This window comes from Pomacea canaliculata, linkage group LG1 (assembly GCF_003073045.1).
Source record: "Pomacea canaliculata isolate SZHN2017 linkage group LG1, ASM307304v1, whole genome shotgun sequence".
NCBI classification, from domain to species: domain Eukaryota; kingdom Metazoa; phylum Mollusca; class Gastropoda; order Architaenioglossa; family Ampullariidae; genus Pomacea; species Pomacea canaliculata.
Genome location: NC_037590.1, coordinates 7,927,362 through 7,946,220, shown reverse-complemented (window position 1 = coordinate 7,946,220; position 18,859 = coordinate 7,927,362). Strand labels below are relative to the sequence as shown.

At 42.6% G+C, this 18,859-nt stretch overlaps 1 protein-coding gene across 2 annotated transcripts in view; it reads right to left on the bottom strand.

The window, feature by feature from the left end:
- LOC112577145 (deleted in malignant brain tumors 1 protein-like) overlaps nucleotides 1-18,859 on the bottom strand; it is a 128,262-nt gene that overhangs the window by 3,644 nt on the left and 105,759 nt on the right. The window contains exons 6-25 of one of the 2 annotated variants that reach the window (XM_025260121.1): nucleotides 18,116-18,272; nucleotides 17,199-17,359; nucleotides 16,769-16,931; nucleotides 15,744-15,896; nucleotides 15,042-15,203; nucleotides 13,852-14,172; nucleotides 13,071-13,236; nucleotides 12,044-12,201; nucleotides 11,237-11,563; nucleotides 10,475-10,792; nucleotides 9,965-10,187; nucleotides 9,314-9,432; nucleotides 8,458-8,772; nucleotides 6,016-6,336; nucleotides 5,360-5,538; nucleotides 3,919-4,078; nucleotides 3,174-3,506; nucleotides 2,704-2,877; nucleotides 2,399-2,539; nucleotides 1,395-1,642 (exon numbers count right to left, since the gene is read on the bottom strand). In XM_025260121.1, the coding sequence (XP_025115906.1) occupies nucleotides 1,395-1,642; nucleotides 2,399-2,539; nucleotides 2,704-2,877; nucleotides 3,174-3,506; nucleotides 3,919-4,078; nucleotides 5,360-5,538; nucleotides 6,016-6,336; nucleotides 8,458-8,772; nucleotides 9,314-9,432; nucleotides 9,965-10,187; nucleotides 10,475-10,792; nucleotides 11,237-11,563; nucleotides 12,044-12,201; nucleotides 13,071-13,236; nucleotides 13,852-14,172; nucleotides 15,042-15,203; nucleotides 15,744-15,896; nucleotides 16,769-16,931; nucleotides 17,199-17,359; nucleotides 18,116-18,185 (4,212 nt within the window). In that variant the 5' untranslated portion in view covers nucleotides 18,186-18,272. Of the gene's footprint in view, nucleotides 1-1,394; nucleotides 1,643-1,675; nucleotides 2,191-2,398; nucleotides 2,540-2,703; nucleotides 2,878-3,173; nucleotides 3,507-3,918; nucleotides 4,079-5,359; nucleotides 5,539-6,015; nucleotides 6,337-8,457; nucleotides 8,773-9,313; nucleotides 9,433-9,964; nucleotides 10,188-10,474; nucleotides 10,793-11,236; nucleotides 11,564-12,043; nucleotides 12,202-13,070; nucleotides 13,237-13,851; nucleotides 14,173-15,041; nucleotides 15,204-15,743; nucleotides 15,897-16,768; nucleotides 16,932-17,198; nucleotides 17,360-18,115; nucleotides 18,273-18,859 lie in introns of those variants that run through there. The other variant, XM_025260130.1, reaches the window with a different exon arrangement.

Genomic DNA, 18,859 nt, shown 5'->3' with positions numbered 1-18,859 from the left:
ATCTTTCACAGAAACCATGCAACTCCCGTACACTGTATTTGTACAGTTTGAAAAAAAGTTAGTGGCCTCGTTCCGGAATTGCCTCTACTAGATATTCATGTACATTATCAAAATACTCAAAGCCTTTCTTAGAGAGACTACACGAGTATGTTTGTCCTGTTAGAGTGCATTGCTATATAGCTTTCCTGTCAAAACGCTCTAGTGCAGGGGTCTCAAACTCATATTAGCATGTGGGCCGCAGTGGAAAGTAACAGCCAGTCAGCGGGCCGCACCACGAAAAGAAAATGTTTTTTTCATTAAATTTTACGAACACTACTGTCGCTGCAGTAATAAAGTTACTAAATAAAATAAAATTGCTAAAATAAAGTTTTTATAATTATTAATTACATTTAGTGTAGTTTATTACATGCACAGGCCGTTTAGTTTATTAAAATAAGTTGACGTTGTCTCTGTCACTAATAAAAAAGCAGAAACTGTAGTTCCCCCAAAAAACCAACTATAATTACTAGGCCTACTGCAGATGGCTCGTCACTCATGTTTCTGTCCACTCAGCTGAGATCGTTTGGCAGAGACCAGACCATCGACGTTAGGCCTGAAGTCGCGTGTAGTGGCAAGCCGCAAGGTTGCTCTCAGATGCTCATCAGTCAGTCTTGATCGTAATGCTGTTTTGTTGATCTTCATTCTGGAGAAAAACTGTTCGCAAACGTACGTACTCCCAAACATCGCTAGAATTCTAGCAGCTGTGCAGAATAAGTTTGGAAAATTCTCTCTAGGAAGAAACTGGTAGAAATCTGGAACTCCAACATCAAGGTATTTTTGCTTCAGAATAGTGTCACACTGCAGGTCCAGTAGTTCCATCTGGACTTCCTCTGGAACGTTTTTCACATCAACTGCGGACGGAGTGGCAACAAGGAAAAACTGTGGTTCGAGAGCAGTGAATTGCTGAAAGCGGTGTTCAAAATCTTCCAGTAGTCTGGAGAGGATGTCTACGTAGTCTTTCAGGCGCTGTGCTTCAACCGTTATGCTCTGTAGAAAAGAGAAATGAGCCAGGTTTCCATCTGAAGTTCACCGTCTTCACGACAGCATCCATCACGTTCTTCATTTGTAGACTTTTGGCACAGAATGCAGTGTATGGCTGCAAAAGGTCCCGCCAAGCTGAGCTGATTCCGTTTTTCTACCTTTAATCCAACAACAGCAGCCTTCTCTGAACACATTGCTGGCGCACCGTCCGTAGCCACTGAAACAAGTTTTTCCCACGGTAGCCCGCGGGAGTTAATCACCAAGCACAACATACATATACACCGCGGACGTGGCCGCGGGCCGCACAAAATGTTTCGCGGGCCGCATGCGGCCCGCGTGTTTGAGACCCCTGCTCTAGTGAAAGGTTTACGTACCTGGCCTGTAACGGTATCTCTTCGCATGTACTCGGGAGCGGTTTTCCCACCCACGAATCCAAGATGTCTGCAGGCAACGTCAGCAATATTGTTGTAGCTGACAGTAACCCGACCCCACATGACCTCCAGGCCATAGTTGCGTCCGCCAATATTGTTGTAGCTGCCAGTAACCCGACCCCACTGACCCTCATACATGACCTCCAGGCGGCCATAGTTGCGTCCGCCATCCGTGAGCCGCAGTTTGATGTCTGAAAGCACAGGTGTTCGATTTTCTCCGGCAGGTGATACTTCTAACTGACAACATTAACAACACTATGATGGTTGATAGATAATGATGACAACAACCAAGATGACGATCTCCTTTCTAAAGATTAAAATTTTTCTACAGAATATCGAATCATATTAAACAGCGAAATTTGTATTTTAATTTTGTGGCCTTGCTGGACAGTGAAGTAAGGTGTTCTGACAGTAGTTGACCAGTTAAACTGAGCGCCTAACAGGCATTACATTCTCTTCCCTTTCACTCTAATTTACTGACCTCCTTTCTAGTCATTTTTGGATGCTAGATAAATTTCATACTTAATGAAGATGATGATGATGTCTATTAAAAAGTTAGTTTAGTCCTTGTTACTCCTCGAGGAAGATAGGGCCGCTACAACACCTCGACAACGGACCCGGCTTTGGGCATCCCCCTCTCTCAGTTGGGACCATGTGGTTCCAGCGTCCTTTGCCTCGCTCTCTATTGTTCTTTTTCAAGTGTGCTTTGGTCTCCCAACTCTCCTCTCCCCCTGAGGATCTATTAAAAAGACTTGCCATATAAGGTCAAATATGCAAACAGCCTTCTGGCGGTGACATTTCTCTGATTCTCACCCTGGCTCAACAGAGTTCAGGTTAGGTAATGTCGTTGCCCTGCCTTAGAAAATAGAAGTGGTAGTAATGGGTGAACAATCTATCTGAAACTAACATTGGCCAGGAGGAATGGAGGGGGGTGGGCGGCAACCTACCACCATTGCGGGAACAGAGGACCCCAGCAACCACCCGTCTCTCCGAACAGCCAATATCGTCGCTGCTGTCCTTAAAGGAGCACCCTGCAAGCGAGGTCTCCTGCCCTGAGCACTGGAAGTCGCCGACGAGAATGGGGGTTTCTAGAAAAGACGTCAATAAATCTTTAAGAGTTTGATTAAGTTTCGCGAGACGCGTACTGTGTAGGTTGTGTAAAAAGAAGAATCAAGGAATTTTGAAAATGGCTTCATGGATTTTGTAAGATAAGATTACTAGAACTACTGCCCTTATGGTCCGAAGAACATACCCGTGATGTTATTACCGAAGAAGGTGACGCCATGACTGTACCCAAGACCCCGGCAGGTGGCGTTAGCGTCACGATCGTCCCAGTTTCTGTTACACACCGGGCCCCACAGTCCGTAACGGTTGACCTCCACCATGCCGTAGTAGCCTCCTGGTCCAGCAAGTCGCACGGTCAGTGCTGTCAACAAAAACATCATAAGCTCTCACTGAATGAAGAGAGACATTGGTCTTCTGTCCTATTGTCTCTGCAAAATAGTATCCATAAAACGTCTCTCTGTATGTATTTGTGTCTGTGAGTGAGTGAAAGAGAGAGAGAATGTTACTTAAAGAGTGAGGATAAATGCAAGCTTCGGAAAAGTCTAAAATCTAGATTCAATTTTCCACTAATTAGTCATGGTAAGTACATAAATTTAAGTAACAATAAAAAATCAAAATACTGTACTTTGATTCACATCGGTTTAGTCTGCAACTCACTCTGTTCTTGGAGTGAAGTATTAGAACACAGGAGGCTGGCGTATTTTCCAGAAGGGCAGACAACTGATGGGCTGACATCGCAGTCAACTAGTGTAGCCTCATCACCCCGGCATCTGTTCACCTTGAAGCCGATTTGTCTGGCATCGACTGGGCCCGTACCCAGCGGTCCAAGAGCGGAACAACACTGAGGGCGCGCGTACAAGAGTCCCAGGGCCCTGCAGGCCACCTGTGCCGCCGTCTGGTCAAAGCCCTGGTCACACACGGCTGTCCAGTTGTTGTTGACGTAGACTTCAACTCGCCCGTAATTCTCTTGTCTTGTCCCCGTTAATCGGACTAAAATAAACATCACTATTAGCGAAATGTCAAATTTAACAAAAGCCATTATATTAATTGAGGTAAACTGATGATAACTATCATAGAATCTACAGCATGTACAAGTAACTGCTATACCTAGAATTATATTACACAATATAATAAGTGGAAATTTATAAAGCGCAATATCTCAGCCAAAGGCGGACTCATTACGCTGAACAAAATCACAAAGTAGTGACAAAGGTATACGTTAACAAGTTAACAAAATAGTAACAAAGATGTAGATCAAGTTAACAAAAAAGAAACAAATAGTAAAACAAGATCACACAATAGTAACTACTGGCCTCAAAAGCCACCTGAAGGTGGACGAACTTCTTTCATTAATAAGGAGAAAATATTTCTGATTTCCGTGCTTCTACAAGATGCTCCTCACCTGGATGCTCAAAACACTGCACTGCAGGACCAGAAGTAGAATTCAAGCAGGGTGTACGTAAATTATCGAGGTCTCTGAGTGACAGATCGCAGTCCAGCAAGGATTGAGAGGATGCCACTCGAGTGCAGTCTACGCGAGTGAACAGCAAGTAACTTGAACCCTGTCGGACAGACGGAACCTATATCAGTTGAACCCTGTCGGACAGACAACACTTGTACAACGCCGTACTGTCGGACAGGCAGCATTGTATAGGTTGAACAAAACAATCAGAGCAGCTTACATATCTTTAAGTATCTTTCTTTTACACGCGCATAGTCTGTATTAAGCACATTTAGGACACATGCAATAGACGACTTTTACCATGTTAGACCTGTCAGGTGCCTTTGATACTTTAGATAACACTCTCATTCATAGCCTCAGTACTCTCTATGACATCTCAGGCTCCCCACTAGACTGTTTTCAGTCATGTCTCTCAGAACTCAGTTATAGGGGATGGCTGAGTGTCTCCACCAGTCTCTAGTCGCTCAGGAGTCTCCCAAGGTTCTATACTTCGTTCTATCCTCTTTATAATGTACACTATGCCACTTACTACTCTAATTCAACCTCAATCTATATGTGATCAATCCTTTGCTGATGACACTCAGCTGTATACCAGCTGCTCTCCTTCTCAGATACACACTGCTATTTAGAGCATCCAAGATTGTATTTCTGATATTAAACTATGTATGGCCCACAAAAAGTCAAAAATAAACGACGAAAAAACAGAGGCTTAAATTTTATCATAGAGGAGAGCAAGATTTTACCATTCACTGCCTGTCTCTGTTTGAGTAGACGATGCCGATTTTCCTTTTGTTACTTCAACACGTAATTTAGGTTACATAATATTTGTTATCATGTCTTTTGATAAGCATGTTTCTCAAATTTGTCGTGCTGCTTACTATGAACTCCGGAAGATCAGCTTCATTCGCCATACTCTGTCCATCTCAACCACCAAAATTCTCAGCTGCTCATTTGTTCTATCTAAACTTGATTACTGGAATTCTCTGCTTGCTAGCTGTGCACAGAACCTCACTGATAAGCTTCAGAAAATCCAAAACTTAGCTGCGTGTCTTGATTTCAGGACTCGAAAATCTGAATGTCACGCCACTTCTTCACTCTCTTCATTGGCTACCAGTTAAAGCTAGAATAGACTAAAAGCTCTCAACTCTATGCTATGGATTCTTTGAAGGCTCCTCCTCCAACAACTGAAATCTTGTCTGTTCACACTCCTGCCCGAAACCGTATCTCATCAGACTCGCCCTTTATATCCTCCCACCCACAAAGACAGTCACATAAGGACAACGGACGTCCTCCCTGAGAAGCATTACGTATATAGGTTGATGTAAGGTTGTATATTTTAGTAACACTAATACTGCAATAAAAAGTGAGACTGTCACCTGACCTGCCCGTAGATGCCTGCGCCAAGGAACCGTCCAGATCTGAACCCCATACTCTTGCAAGCCACGGCGGCCTCCACGTCGGTCCAACCCGCGCTGCATATCGAACCGCTGTTGCCATAGTCAATCGACACCTCCACTCGACCCGTCGTCTGTGTGCCGTTAACCAGACGGAACTGGGTGTCTGGGAAGATAAAAGGGACGTAAATATACTACGCGGCTTATTCTGGGCTGACGCATTACAGATATTTTAATCTGTAGGTATAAGACCCGTCTTTAAGACTCTCCTGCTCTTACACTCGGCTACCCACTAGCCCGAAAAAATCTGAATGCTTGCTTTAGTAGTTTAAAAGCTTATTAGAGAACGCTATTGCCGTACACTGCATGCGTAAGCAACTGTTAGCACTAGGGGAAAAGTGCTTATCAACATCAATAAATCACATAATTTACTAGCATAAAATCATAAAGTAATAAGTATCAAGATGACAAACAACATCGCGTATGTGGTGGCCATTGAATAGTGGACTGAAGCAAAGAACTACGTCGATTATTATACTATACCAGTTGACGCAAAGAACTATTCGGTTTATTCAACAGTCATCATGGACTGAGGTAAACACATCAGAATGCAATCGTCAGCCCCAGGTTGTCGGCCCCTTACCAGCCTCTCTGTTGCAGTAGACGGCGGCGATTCCGGTGTTGCCGCAGTCGCTGACGTTTCCAAAGACGAGGTTCCGGCACCGGGTGAGGTGAGACTCGCTGCCGTCGCAGTCAATGTTGGACAGCCAGCGGAGCGAGGAGCTGTCGTAGTAGGACTTGTCCACCACAGCCCAACCCCCAGTGTAGCCGGCCTCTCTACAGATGACGTTGGCGTCGTTGTGGTCGAAGCCGTTTGGACACACGAAGCCCCAGTAGTCCATGTGCTGCACTTTGACCCGTCCATACGATCCTCTTGACACGGTGTCTATCTGGACTGTGTAACCTGTCGCAGTAGCAAGGTATCAATCTTTTTACCCTCTACACTCTACAGCACGAGTGGCAAGTGTGTGCCTCAGAGTATGTCTAGGGACTTAACTCGACGACGACGACGATGATGATTTATATAGCGCTTTTCAATGATTTGATCAGAGCACATTACATAAATAATATACGACTGAATCAACAACTATGCACCCATAGTTGCATATAACAGACTCACTTCTACATCAGACACTTGCTCATACACAAGGTACGTTACTGACACGTTATGCACGCTCATAGTCAGGGCAGGGTCACAATGAAGTCGTCGTTCTGAAAAGATGGCTCCTTAGACTTAAAGGTGGTAAAAGAATCAAATAAGATAAAACAAAAGACTTCATTTATCTCACAATGCAATTAGAGGAAGCACAATAAAAATGGTAAAATGCGCGATTAGAGAAATAGTGAGGAGTTCTAGGTCGCGACTACACGTCCTTTCTGTAAGAATCACCGTATTACTGTACTTCTGTTGACATGGAAACAGACGTCTCCCGCACGCGCCTTACCGATAATGGCAGATCTCTGATCTAAATGGCCACGGAAGGCGGTAATGTCTAGATCAGAGTGACGTTCACGTAGTCAGGTTTCAGTAAATACCAGCAAACAAGTATCCTTGTGTAATGGGAAGTCGCCTGACCCACGCTTCAAGCTCGTCGGTCTTGTTAAGGAAAGACTGGACATTAGATAACAGGACAGATGGAAGAGGTGATTCTTGTGTCGATCGTCAAGGCAAAACATCTTGAGTCTCCGCTTCACGCCGCCTCTGCTCCCTCTCTTCTGACATCTGCGACTGCGAGATGGAGAGAGCAGCGGAATGTCAACATAAAGAGTAAGAAAACTCCGATAACAAAGAGAAAGGAACAAGAACTCACAGGTGTAATGAAGCCGGGGGCCGGCGCTAACTGAGGATCTGTCCGCCATGTTGTCAGCTAGTGCTAACGGACACAAACATCTGAAATTCATCAAAAGTCCGTAAACAAGATCGCCGTCATCGCATACAGTCGCGACACTTCAAGTCTGACACACGTCCAGTACACAAGCACGGGCGCAGTCGATAATCAAAGACATTGTAGAAGATTAAGGAAAGAATCGAGAGCTGCAGACGTCGCACAACGAAGGGCGGCCATCTTGTTACGACATTCCAGGTCAAAGTACCAAGGTCAAGGTCTGTCCGAGGTTACAGTTATTCAGACAGCGATGGCGTGCGCGCGTATCTACAACCTAGGGACTACTGTAATGGTAACTATTAACGGGTGAAGCTGTAACCATTGGTCAGTCAGGTATATGAATATCCGCGGCTGCTTTTTGTTCATTTAAGTGCTTGTTTGGAAGCGTCAATGTGATGAGCAGGAATCTGCATTCACTTCTCTCTCACTCACTTGTAAGTGAAGGCGGACTAAACTTGTGGCCACAGGATGTTTAATTATTCTGCAGTGAAACAATGGAACTCTCGCTTTCCATATTCTCCACCTACCAACTATTAAATCGGACTGAGAACGTGCCTCTCCGAACAACCTTTCCCATAATGTTAGTCATTTTTCACACCCTTCCTTTTTGCAATAACATGTTACTCTTAGCTCTTGTTCTTGTTATTTCGTTCCTCTTTGAGTTTTCTGACTTTGATTTTATTCTTCATTAGTACCGTTATTTATTCATTTATAGTTCATACGTTATTTGTTTGTTTTCCTATCTATTGGCGCTGTCCGTGTTTCTTTCTTGTTTCTAGGCGCTAGGAGCATGCTTCTTAGGAGTGTGAGTATGCGCTTTATAAATTTTCGTTTATTATTATTACTAATCTACAAGAATAGCAACTCTGCTTTAGTGCCCCTTTATCAGACCGTACAAGTGAGGAAGTAAACGTTAAAAAAAGTGAATGCTGCAATGAACAAATGCTTTTCCCTTAACTCCTATTAGCCATTCTGGATAACTCCCAAATGATTTTGTGTGTGTTAACTTAGTCTGCTCTGAATGTAACCCGAATAACGTGACTGGCTTGGTACAGACAGGGACTTACATATACCTGTCCTGCAAATAGGACAACTGTAGATAATGAGCTAAAGAATATATATTTCAGCTGACATCTTACCCCTGCCGGGTGGAATGTTGGAGCACACAATGGAGGCATATTTTCCAGACAGGCAGTATGTCCTTGTGTCGTAATAACAGTCGCTGAACAGAGCCTCGGTACCTGTACACCTGACACCGGACCGGACGATAGGCAGGGACTTATACCCGAACGCCGAGCAGCACAGGTGGATGCCGTACGGGTAGCCGAGGTCACGGCAGGCCACGCTGGCCTCGCGGTCCGTGAAGTTGTCATCGCAGACCAGCCCGTATGTCCTGGACGTGGTGTTGATGGGCACCTGTACAGCCCCGTACCCCGCATTCTCAACTAGTTTCACTGTGAACAGAGAAAAACTTTCAGATGAGGATGTACGTATCAGTGGAACTAATGCTGGTTCGAAGTGATGACGACATAAAAGAAACGGCGTCAACCGGTCAACATTACAAACAGCTGGCCAGCCAGCAGACCAGTAAGCCAACCAGCAAACCGGTCTTTGTATCATTGAAACAAAATCTTTCAGTAAATGCTAAACGATAGCGCAAAAGACACGAATGTATCAAACATGAAATTAATATTCTTGTAAAATATAAACAAGATATTTATTTATAAAAAGCTGTCTCGGTCTTATTTGCTTCTATCAAAGATACCCCTTTCCCTCTGTGAGGAATTGAAAACATAGTTAAATATAAAGGATCAATATAGGAGACCTCTGTGCAGATGTAGTTAATAATAATTTGAGTCAGATAAATTAGTGCTAATAAGCCACGCTTTCGTTAGCTTTCAGAAGAACATCAATAACAACTTTGTTAATGTGTCAAGACTTTTCACGACATTCTGAGCCATGTCATCTTGATGTCCGCATGACTTAGCCACTGACCTTCACTTTGACCCATGCACCTCACTCGTGGGATGTAGGATGGGGACGAACAGATGTTGGAGCTGACGCTGAAGTTGCTAACAGGACATTGCCATAGACTAGTCTCTGAACCACTGCAACTGTTCATACATTCAACATTGTAAACCAATAGTTATTTGTCTTCAAAAAAGGTAAATTATCATGATTTCAGGTTAGTGACGAATTAACCACAAGACCACTGTTTACTGATATCATGAGTCACAGTGCAGTTTACTGTTTTGTAAATCTTAAGGACATTTGGAGACGTGTAGCTAGTGAACCACGCCATTACAAAACCAGACAGGCCCAACCATACTATGATTTAATTTTCACTACAGTAAAAGCGCTTAACTTATGATCTCCAAAGATATTGAATAATGATTACTTCACGCTAGAAAGTATAGTCATAACATTCAAAAAAGCCCTCAAGTAATTTAAAAATAGATTAGACTTTTTAAAAAAGCTGTGAAAAGTGTACTAAGAACAAAAGCAGAAAACGACAGTTAACTGAGCTGCTAACCTAATAAAATACGTTGTAGAATGACCATGGAGTTTTATTTTTTGCATTACAGACCTTTTAAAAACTTGTAATGTGGAGCACGTCACGCGTGACATGACGTGACATATCATTACCTGAGGCCATACAGGTAGAAAGGACCTGTTTGGCTTTGGTCCCTGCTGCTGATGCTGCTGTTGTCCGTAGTGACACCGCCAAAATAGCCCAGAGTGAGGCACACCGCCGTGGCGTCATAGTTGGTGAAGTCGTTGTCACAGACTGTGCCCCACACACCGTTGAAACCGACCTCCACTTGCCCTGCCCTACTGATGGTACCTCCAGTCAACCGGAGCTGGCGGCCTAGGAGAAGAATATTTGCATTAAGTCCTTGTACAGAAGGGAAATACGAGTCGGTATGGTGCTACCTTAAAGAAAAGAGAGAGAGAGACTCAGAAAAACATTCTGCACGGTAGTCACCCAGAAGGACAGACTGACAGGAAATCGACAATCTTCCGAGCTTTGACTCTGTTCACAGATGAAAAAACAATTTTCTGGGATAACCAGGGCATGTTTTCTCTCGTGTTACTCGGCGTCTGGAAAGTCTTTGTGCTCTGTCCGTACGATATCTGATCAACTCACTCCCTCACCCCTTGTGTAGTTGTAGCACAGAGCCTGGGCAGCACCCTGGTAGCTCGTGACACAAGTGGACCAGTTGGAGGAGAAGGAACATTCACTGAGAGAGGTCTCGTTGCCAGTGCAATGGATGCTGTTGACGAAGTAGGCGGCGACACCCCGGGAGATGAACACAGTAATCTGGTAGATGGCCACGCCGTTGTTGTAGCCCAGGTCCTTGCAGTACACAGAGGCAGCAGCATCGTCCCAGTTGTCACGACAGACATAAGACTTGACTCCGTCCGCCATGACAACAACATGTCCACCCACTGCCATTGGGGCGGCTTGTAGGCCTGTGAATGAAATGTGAGGCGTGGAACGAAGGAGCTTTGATTAAGTGGGATCATAATGATGATGATGATGATGATGATGATGATGATGATGAGTATAATTATTCTGGTATCTATTTTTTTATTTAAATATTGACATCCACCCTATAGCTAGGGAAACAAGCAACTGTTACATGTTAAAATAGCCCACACACACACACAATGGCGGAATAGTGTAGTGAGCAGAGATAAAACACACAATTATTAGAAACTGTCTGGTGCATGGGTAGCTAAGTCACTTGCAGACACGTGTTACATCAACATTTTAAAAGCAAACATGAAATAAAATAGAATAATAAAGAATCATGAACACAGAGTGTTTGGAAAGAAAATGACACTCAAATTAACTTAAAGTACTTGTGTACAAACTAACAGTGTACAAACTAACTTCACATTTCGCTTTGTTACCTCGCTCCACCGGAGTTTCACTACAAAAAACTGTAGCGTATATATCACCGTTTCCGAATGGGCAGGTGATGTTCTGTTGTTCAGGGCAGTCTAAGAGGGAGGCCTCTGTGCCATTGCAGTTCAGGGCTGTGACATAAAAGTTGTATCCGTACATCGAGCCCCTGGGCAGGACACGTGAGTACGGGTAACCTTGGCTCCGGCACACGACTTGTGCGTCCAAGTCGTCGAAGAAATCATTGCAGATGTCAATCCAGCCTGATCCCCGGTTAATCTGCACCACGCCAGTGATGGAGTTGTTGGTGTTGTCGATAGAATAGGCTAGACGCACTGTCGATTTGAAAGTGGAGGGTTTTTTTAGGGACGGAAGGAACGGCGCAAAGCCTGCACTAAGCAAACCAAAGAGAGAACTAGACATAATTCTTTTGTCTTCCAGTAATTGTAGCTGGGAATTAATGGATTCAGTGATGAGATTGAAAAGACTAATTTTACGCACTTTAAACCTTTTTTTTCATCTTCAGTCATATTTTTTACTGACGAGACCGCACACACTAATTGACTAATATGTGTTTATATCTGAAAAAAGAAACAAATCTAAGTCTAAGCAAATTTAAACTGTGATCTAAGTAAATAAAAATTATTTTGAAAAAATGGATTTCCAGTTGCAGTATTCAAGCATGATATCTGATATGAGCCTTTTTAGGAAATAGTTTGTGCTTGCGACACGATCACTGTGAATAAAGAAGTTATATACATGTATCTATATACATACATTGTCTAAACATAATTGTTCCTGTCTACTAAACTTACCACCATCTGAACAGCGCACACCGAGGTCGAAGTCATGGTTGGCACATCTGTCTGACGGAGGGACAAACAAGCCCCTACTACGACACATGAAAACACTTCTCTCGTACCCATCACAGATGACCTCAGACATGGACACAGTCCCTGTACCTCTTGGAAATCTGAAAAGTGTACACAACTTTTACACAGTTCATTCCGTTTTCTCATACTTTTTTCACGAGATAGAGTGTCATCGTTTTATTATGGTATTCAATGGCTATTATTACGATATATGCTTATGCAGAATTATCTAGTTATATATTCACATTAATGAAACAGCAGCCAAGAAGAGCTAAACCCCACTGGAAACCAAACAACTTTTTGTTAAGGGATAGGAAATAATGAATTTAAAATATAATCTCAGAGGTAAAAGGAGAATATACCTTTCCTACATATGACCAGGAGACAATTAAGGAAGTACATCTAATGGAAACATTATTTTTTATCAGAATGGCGAGCAAATGAAGGCCCTATTACTCCGCAAGAATCTGCTTTAGCAGCAAAGAATATGAAAAATAAAAAAAGTTGAGGGCAAGATACGGTCAAATTCTTAACATTCATTTTTTAAATATACATTGTAATCTTTATTGTTACTTCAGTTAATGAGGGTTTTGAGAAAGGTGAGTGATCAGTTTTATAAAGGCAATATTGCAGATCTACATAAGTATACCTGAAATGTTATCTGAAATAAAAAGTCACAATTTTACTTTCTTTTTTTTTAAAAACACGGTGCGGCTACAGGTGAACGAAATTATTTTTATTCTGAAAATCAGCGTCTGAAAATCCTGACAAAAAAAAAAAAAAGAAGAGTGGGAATCATTGCCATTGAGGTTTATTTTATCGTGCTGTAAGTAATTACTATTGTTATCACACTATTCCATATACATTGCACGGGAGAATAAATCACGACGTGCTTCAGCCAGCAGTCCTGACACACACGTGATCTCACAAGTGACCATAGATTGAGAAGATAGGAGATAAAGTTTCTTACGTTCTAAACTTGCCGTCCTTGTAGCCGACCTGTATACACACCACCCTGGCGGCGTTATCACGGTTGTAGGTGTCGGGTACACACACTGTACCCACCTGGCTGCCGTACACCACTTGCACCAGACCCTCCTTGTTCGATGTCCCTCCTACAAGCTGTACTGCGATTACTAAAAGAAAAGAAACGCTTTCTTCGTAACAAGAACAATGAGCTGCTGTGTGTAGTGCTCTTAATTAACTGATTTATGCCGTTTACAGATTGCAGTTTATGAGTCTATTCGACACTTATTTCCACATGATGAACTGCCAGTCAAAATGAACACAAATGTAAACAAGTTTCCTTGACTGTGTCTCTCCACGAAAATTCAACAGTATCTCTACTATACACAAACAACATATTTATGCTGTGTATAATACAGGATATTCTACTGAGCGTATATTACTGTATCAGACTGCATCTAGATAATAGGGAGGAATTTGCAATGTGTATTCTATTATGTTTTACTCTGTACTATACTCTTTTTACGTTTCGTCTATCCTCCATCCCCGGAACTTATAAGTTATCCATAGAAATGAAATAGTTGAAATTGTAATAAAGGGGAAATTACTAGATTTATCTCTGTAAATTATTTCAGTTTTTACCCACCCGAGAGCGGTATTAACTGCTGATAAAACGAGTTTTAAAAACCACATCAGGGTTTAAAACAAGCCCACTTAATGTTCATCTCTGCGGACTCAAGCCAGCAAATGAAGGTTTTTTTGTTGTTGAAGAAATTGTCACTTACAGGTGTCGTTGAAGCACGCAACACCGACATCAAGTGGGTTTTCGTAAGAGTGAAAACACACTCCGCTGCTTTGGCAACTAAAGATGGACGTCTCGACACCTGTACAAGCCACGTTGACAAGCAGGTATGGACCAGTGCCTGCGTCCCAGACAGCCTGTGCCACACCACCACGGTACCCCAGTTGTCTACAGACCACGCCGGCGTCTACGTCATCCCAGTTGTCTGGACACACTCTGCCTCGAACACCGCCTTGACTGACCACGAGTCGGCCGGAGGAGTTGCCGAGAAGCCCTTGACTAGCGTGCAATGAAACCGAGAAATCTAAAAACAAAGTACAGGGAGTACAAACATTCGAGAGTACAAACTCGCAACCTTCTACTTTCTACTCAGGTCTCACACCAACCGGCTACTGAACCCGCACCAGCCCCACGAATTTCTGCTGGCTCCTGGTGGTCACTACTGGCTACTGTGTCCACTAAAGCACCCGCCTTACAGTCCATAGCCTGCTGTTCACTGGTAACTACTGTGTCCACTACCAACACCCGCCTTACAGTCCACCCCTAGCCTGCTGTTCACTCGTAACCACTAACAGTACCAGACATACACAATGAAACGCCGTATGTTGTTTCTGATTTTCATCATCTGAGTATGGTTGTTACAGACTTGTAAGCTGTAATTTTACTGTAATTTACTTATTGAGCTCGATTACCAGTAAACATGAATTGAGGGGAAACAAAGATTGACCAAATAATAGGAATAAATGTGACACAGTGGAAAAGAAAACAATATGTGCACTGTTGAATCATATCTTCCTAAGTAACACAATGTTAGATGTTAAAATTACTTAATTTTAAGAGTGTAGAAAGTATTTAAGAGCATAGGAAGTGTTAATAAGAGTGTGGGAAAGGTTTACATGAATGTAGGAAGGATTTATAAAGCTTTCTATATATATATATAGTAAAATAAATATAACATCGCTACTTCGTGGATTTTCACCTACCGCGGGAGGAGGGAATCTGGAACTAATCCCCGCGGTAGGTGAGTAATCATTGTACTGAACATGAATGACAATTGTTTTCCTATCTTAAACAATAAGACACAGGGCTGAGAAATGGGAATACAGAAACATGAAAATATATGTTACATTCCTGATGTTGATGCTGCAAACAGCCGACAAGACTGAAACTCACCAGAGCTGCGAGAGCCGTTGAAGCAGTATATAGAGGCATAGTTGAATCTGCTTGCACTGTTACAGACGATTGGGAAATCCAAACACGATGAAATGGTTCTCATACCCCTGAGGCAGTCAATGGTACGGAGCGGATAGGAGGCATCGTAAAGTCCAAAAGCTCCTACAACATACGGGAGTACACTGAGTGCAATATCTCCATTCTGTTCCTCAGTTTACAACATAAGAATCAAGTAGATCATACATTACCTGTCCACTACATGAATAAGAATATATAGGATCCTTAATCTCACGCTCACCACAAACAATGTTTCCTCCCAGAACAAAGAGTAAAGTCTTTGAGCAGAGAGAACAAGTTCTTCTACAGCAAAAGAAATGCTAAGCAGTCTTTGTCTTTCCTCCGAAGAAAAAAAAACTTAAATCGTTCCTTTATATTGCTGATATTTTTCTCAGCCAGTAAACCGGTAGAGTTACTGTCAACTAGCGTAAATATTTGTTGCTGATGACATTGGTGATATTTTACTATCACTCTTCACTCCTCACGATCGTCTCTAGCATGAATGCATGCCTTTCTCTCTCTCTCTGGTCATATGCGTTTCCTGCGAGTCTTTAATACATTTGTTGTTATTGAGAAGTTATTGATTACTAGCACTGTATGCCTATTCTTATAAAGAAATAAACAAAGCTATATACTTTAACAGACCTGATCTCAAAGCATATCCGTGTTCGAACCCCAGCTCCCAACAAGCAGTACTAATGGTGTAGTGTGCCAATCCCAGATCACATAGAACATACGTAGTCATATCAATGTTGACCAGAAGTATCCCTGTGGAATGATCTCCTCCGATCAACTGAACTGAAACATGCGAGAAGAAATAGTCTTGTCAAGTCTAGAAAATCATGCATTTATGGAATGCTGAGCTAAATATCAATATAGATGATGTGCCAAGGCTGAACAAGCACGTGACATGAAAATACTCAAGTATCATTATGAATACCATTCACGACTCGACAAGCACGCTGAGTAAACACCTCAGTGAAATCTGAGTATGGATGCTAGACTACGGTTGAATAAACACTCTTTCAATATGAAATGGTAATAATCTTCTCGTGGTTCTCATTATAAGACTCAAGTGCATTTTCTAAATGTCGTTGTTGCTGGAGGCAGAAATGTATTGTAAGACTCTGTCGGATCTGAGGAAGGAAAGAAAGCTTTAAGCCCAAGTGGTGACGACAATGCTGATGATTATTGTGACCGACGTGGCACTCTGTCTGTTGAGGAATGGAACCATTCCTGCAATGCATGCACGCTGCTTAAACCAGGGACAATACAAGAGATATTGGCCAGGCATATGTTAGTGTACCCTGTGACGTTCCTTAAAGGAATTATCTTTCGTAATGATAAAAAAAAACCCTAGTCCAAGAGCCACTCAGTGTAAGAGAGAGCCGACACATCTAATTCCATCGTTGTTTACATTGATAACGATGAAAACTTTATTGTTTAGTAAATGTAAGCCTTCCCAAACAACACCGTGTCGGACAAGCATATAGACCTGATGAGTGAGTGCTCTTGTCAAGATCCCTAGCCACAAGGTTTTGCGGATGACTACCAAGGCCATTTTCATCTTTACGCTAATTAAGTCGTGTGCTGATAGTGACAATGAATAAATAACTGATTCACGTCTGCTAAACTGAAACTTTAGGCGAAGGAGAGATTGCACTAGTCACCTTTATCAAAGCAGATGACCCCCGCGTCCTTGCTGTGGTCACCGCACGCTGCCTCTGTCTCCAGCCATCCACTGCTCCGACAGGCCAGCAGACTGGTGTCCGAGGTCCTACAGGCGACTCTGTCCAGCGCCACTTGACCTGTGCCCGCGCCGTAGTAAGATCTCTGCACCAGGAAAAAATATAATGTTGCAGTATGAAATTTCATCCTTTCTTAGACAACTAGACGCAAGTTGCCTGTACAGAAATGTTTGGGTAAAAGCTCTGTTCTTTTGTCAATTTATATTTATAAACTAGTAGTTACAATAATTTTTAAGGAAAAAAGAGACAGATGTCTCTGTTTTATCTTTACTTTCTGTTCAAACGCTTTACTATTCTAAAACATTATTTTAAGGAGACGATTACTGCAGGACACTAACGAATACTCAAGTACCCGAGCAGGTTGTCCGGACTGGTAGCCCAGGAGTCTGCAGACAACTGTAGCTGCGCTCGCATTCCAGCCGTTGTCACACACGGAGTAGGTTTGTCCGTCCATCAAGATCTCCACTCGGCCGTAGCTGGAGCCTCCGCCGGCCAGTCTTACCTCGGGGGCAGCTGGTAGGTTAGAGTGATGGGGAGATAATTACTTGATGTGTTTACTGTTATAGAAGGGGAGGCAATTACTTTCGCGTAATTTACCGATTGAGAGAAAACATGTCATGTGATGATTGCATTATTTTCTGTTTTCTCTCTATAATTAAGTAAATAGTTATTAATAGTGTTCTTGCATCCAAAGCTGGCGTAATTTCTATCTGTAATCTTTCTCCTACCAAGCCCCATCAACTTGGATATTGATGATATTTTACTATCACTCCTCACTACTCATGATCGTATCTATCTAGTATGAATACATGCCTTCTCTCTTCCTCTCCTAACCTTTGGAACCTGTCAGCCTTCTTCACTCTGATTCTCTGACCACCCTTCAGTCTTTTAAGAACGACGACCTCACTGTGACCCTGTCTTGACCATGAGCGTGTATAACCTGTGTCTGTCATTGAGTAAGTGTATGTTGTAGAAGCGAAAGAGTCTGTTCTATGCGAATGTGGTTGTTGGTGATTTAGTCTCTCTATGATTTGTGTAAAGCGCTCTGAGCAAATCTTTGGATAGGCGCTATATAAATTTTATTATTATTATTATTATTATTACACCTCTTGAATGAAATTTAAGTAATGAAATACCAAAGTGATTAGTGGAACACCTAACATGCAGTAGTTTGAAAGGAGATTTGAACTGCGAGATTAAAGAAATGAAGGAAAGAGAAGAATATGAAGAAAGAAAGAAGGACAGAAAGTCTAAGACACGTATACTTGCATGTGGAGGAGCACAGAACACGGGCCGGTCTCTGACAGTTTCCAGTTTGTCCCAGGGTCCGACGACACATTGCTCAAGACTAGTTTCATTCCCTGTGCAGTTCAGGCCATTGACCCAGACGCTGCCATATAACTGAACTGTCTCTGGTCCACCGAACCTGAACGCGATAAGCAATGGATGAATTCTTCGTGCGCTTATGCCACTGAAACTATCTTTCGTGCATTATTCTTTTAAAGTACAAATCATCTCTTCTTAAGAAATCATTATCTTCTTTTGATTTATTTTTAATAGCAACTCAGTTACTCAAAGTTTTGATCATAGTGACGTATGCAAGTAGTCCTTATACTTCTGTAATTCATGTATAAAAGCAAAACTCTGCACGTTAGAGTTTGTAGATATTACAGAAATTCTACCCAGCTGTTTCTAAAACTCTCGCTAAAAACATAATCAGCAAGAGTTATCCGTAATCGAAGGCAGTGCTGGTTATCCTGCTGAAGACGGTGCTAGACCGATGGCCAAAGAACTGACCTATACAACATCCACATGACCACAGATCCAAACTCTCTTTACTTCGAGGTGATTACGAAAAACGACCCCAAGGACCCTGATGACCTGCAGGTCTTGCGTGGGGAGGTCGAACGGGCCATCTGCAGCCTGAAGGGTGGGACATCTCTCGGTGTTCAAAAAACATATAAGCGAAGTACTGCTCAAATGTGGCGGGACAGAGACAGTGAAGGTACTGAC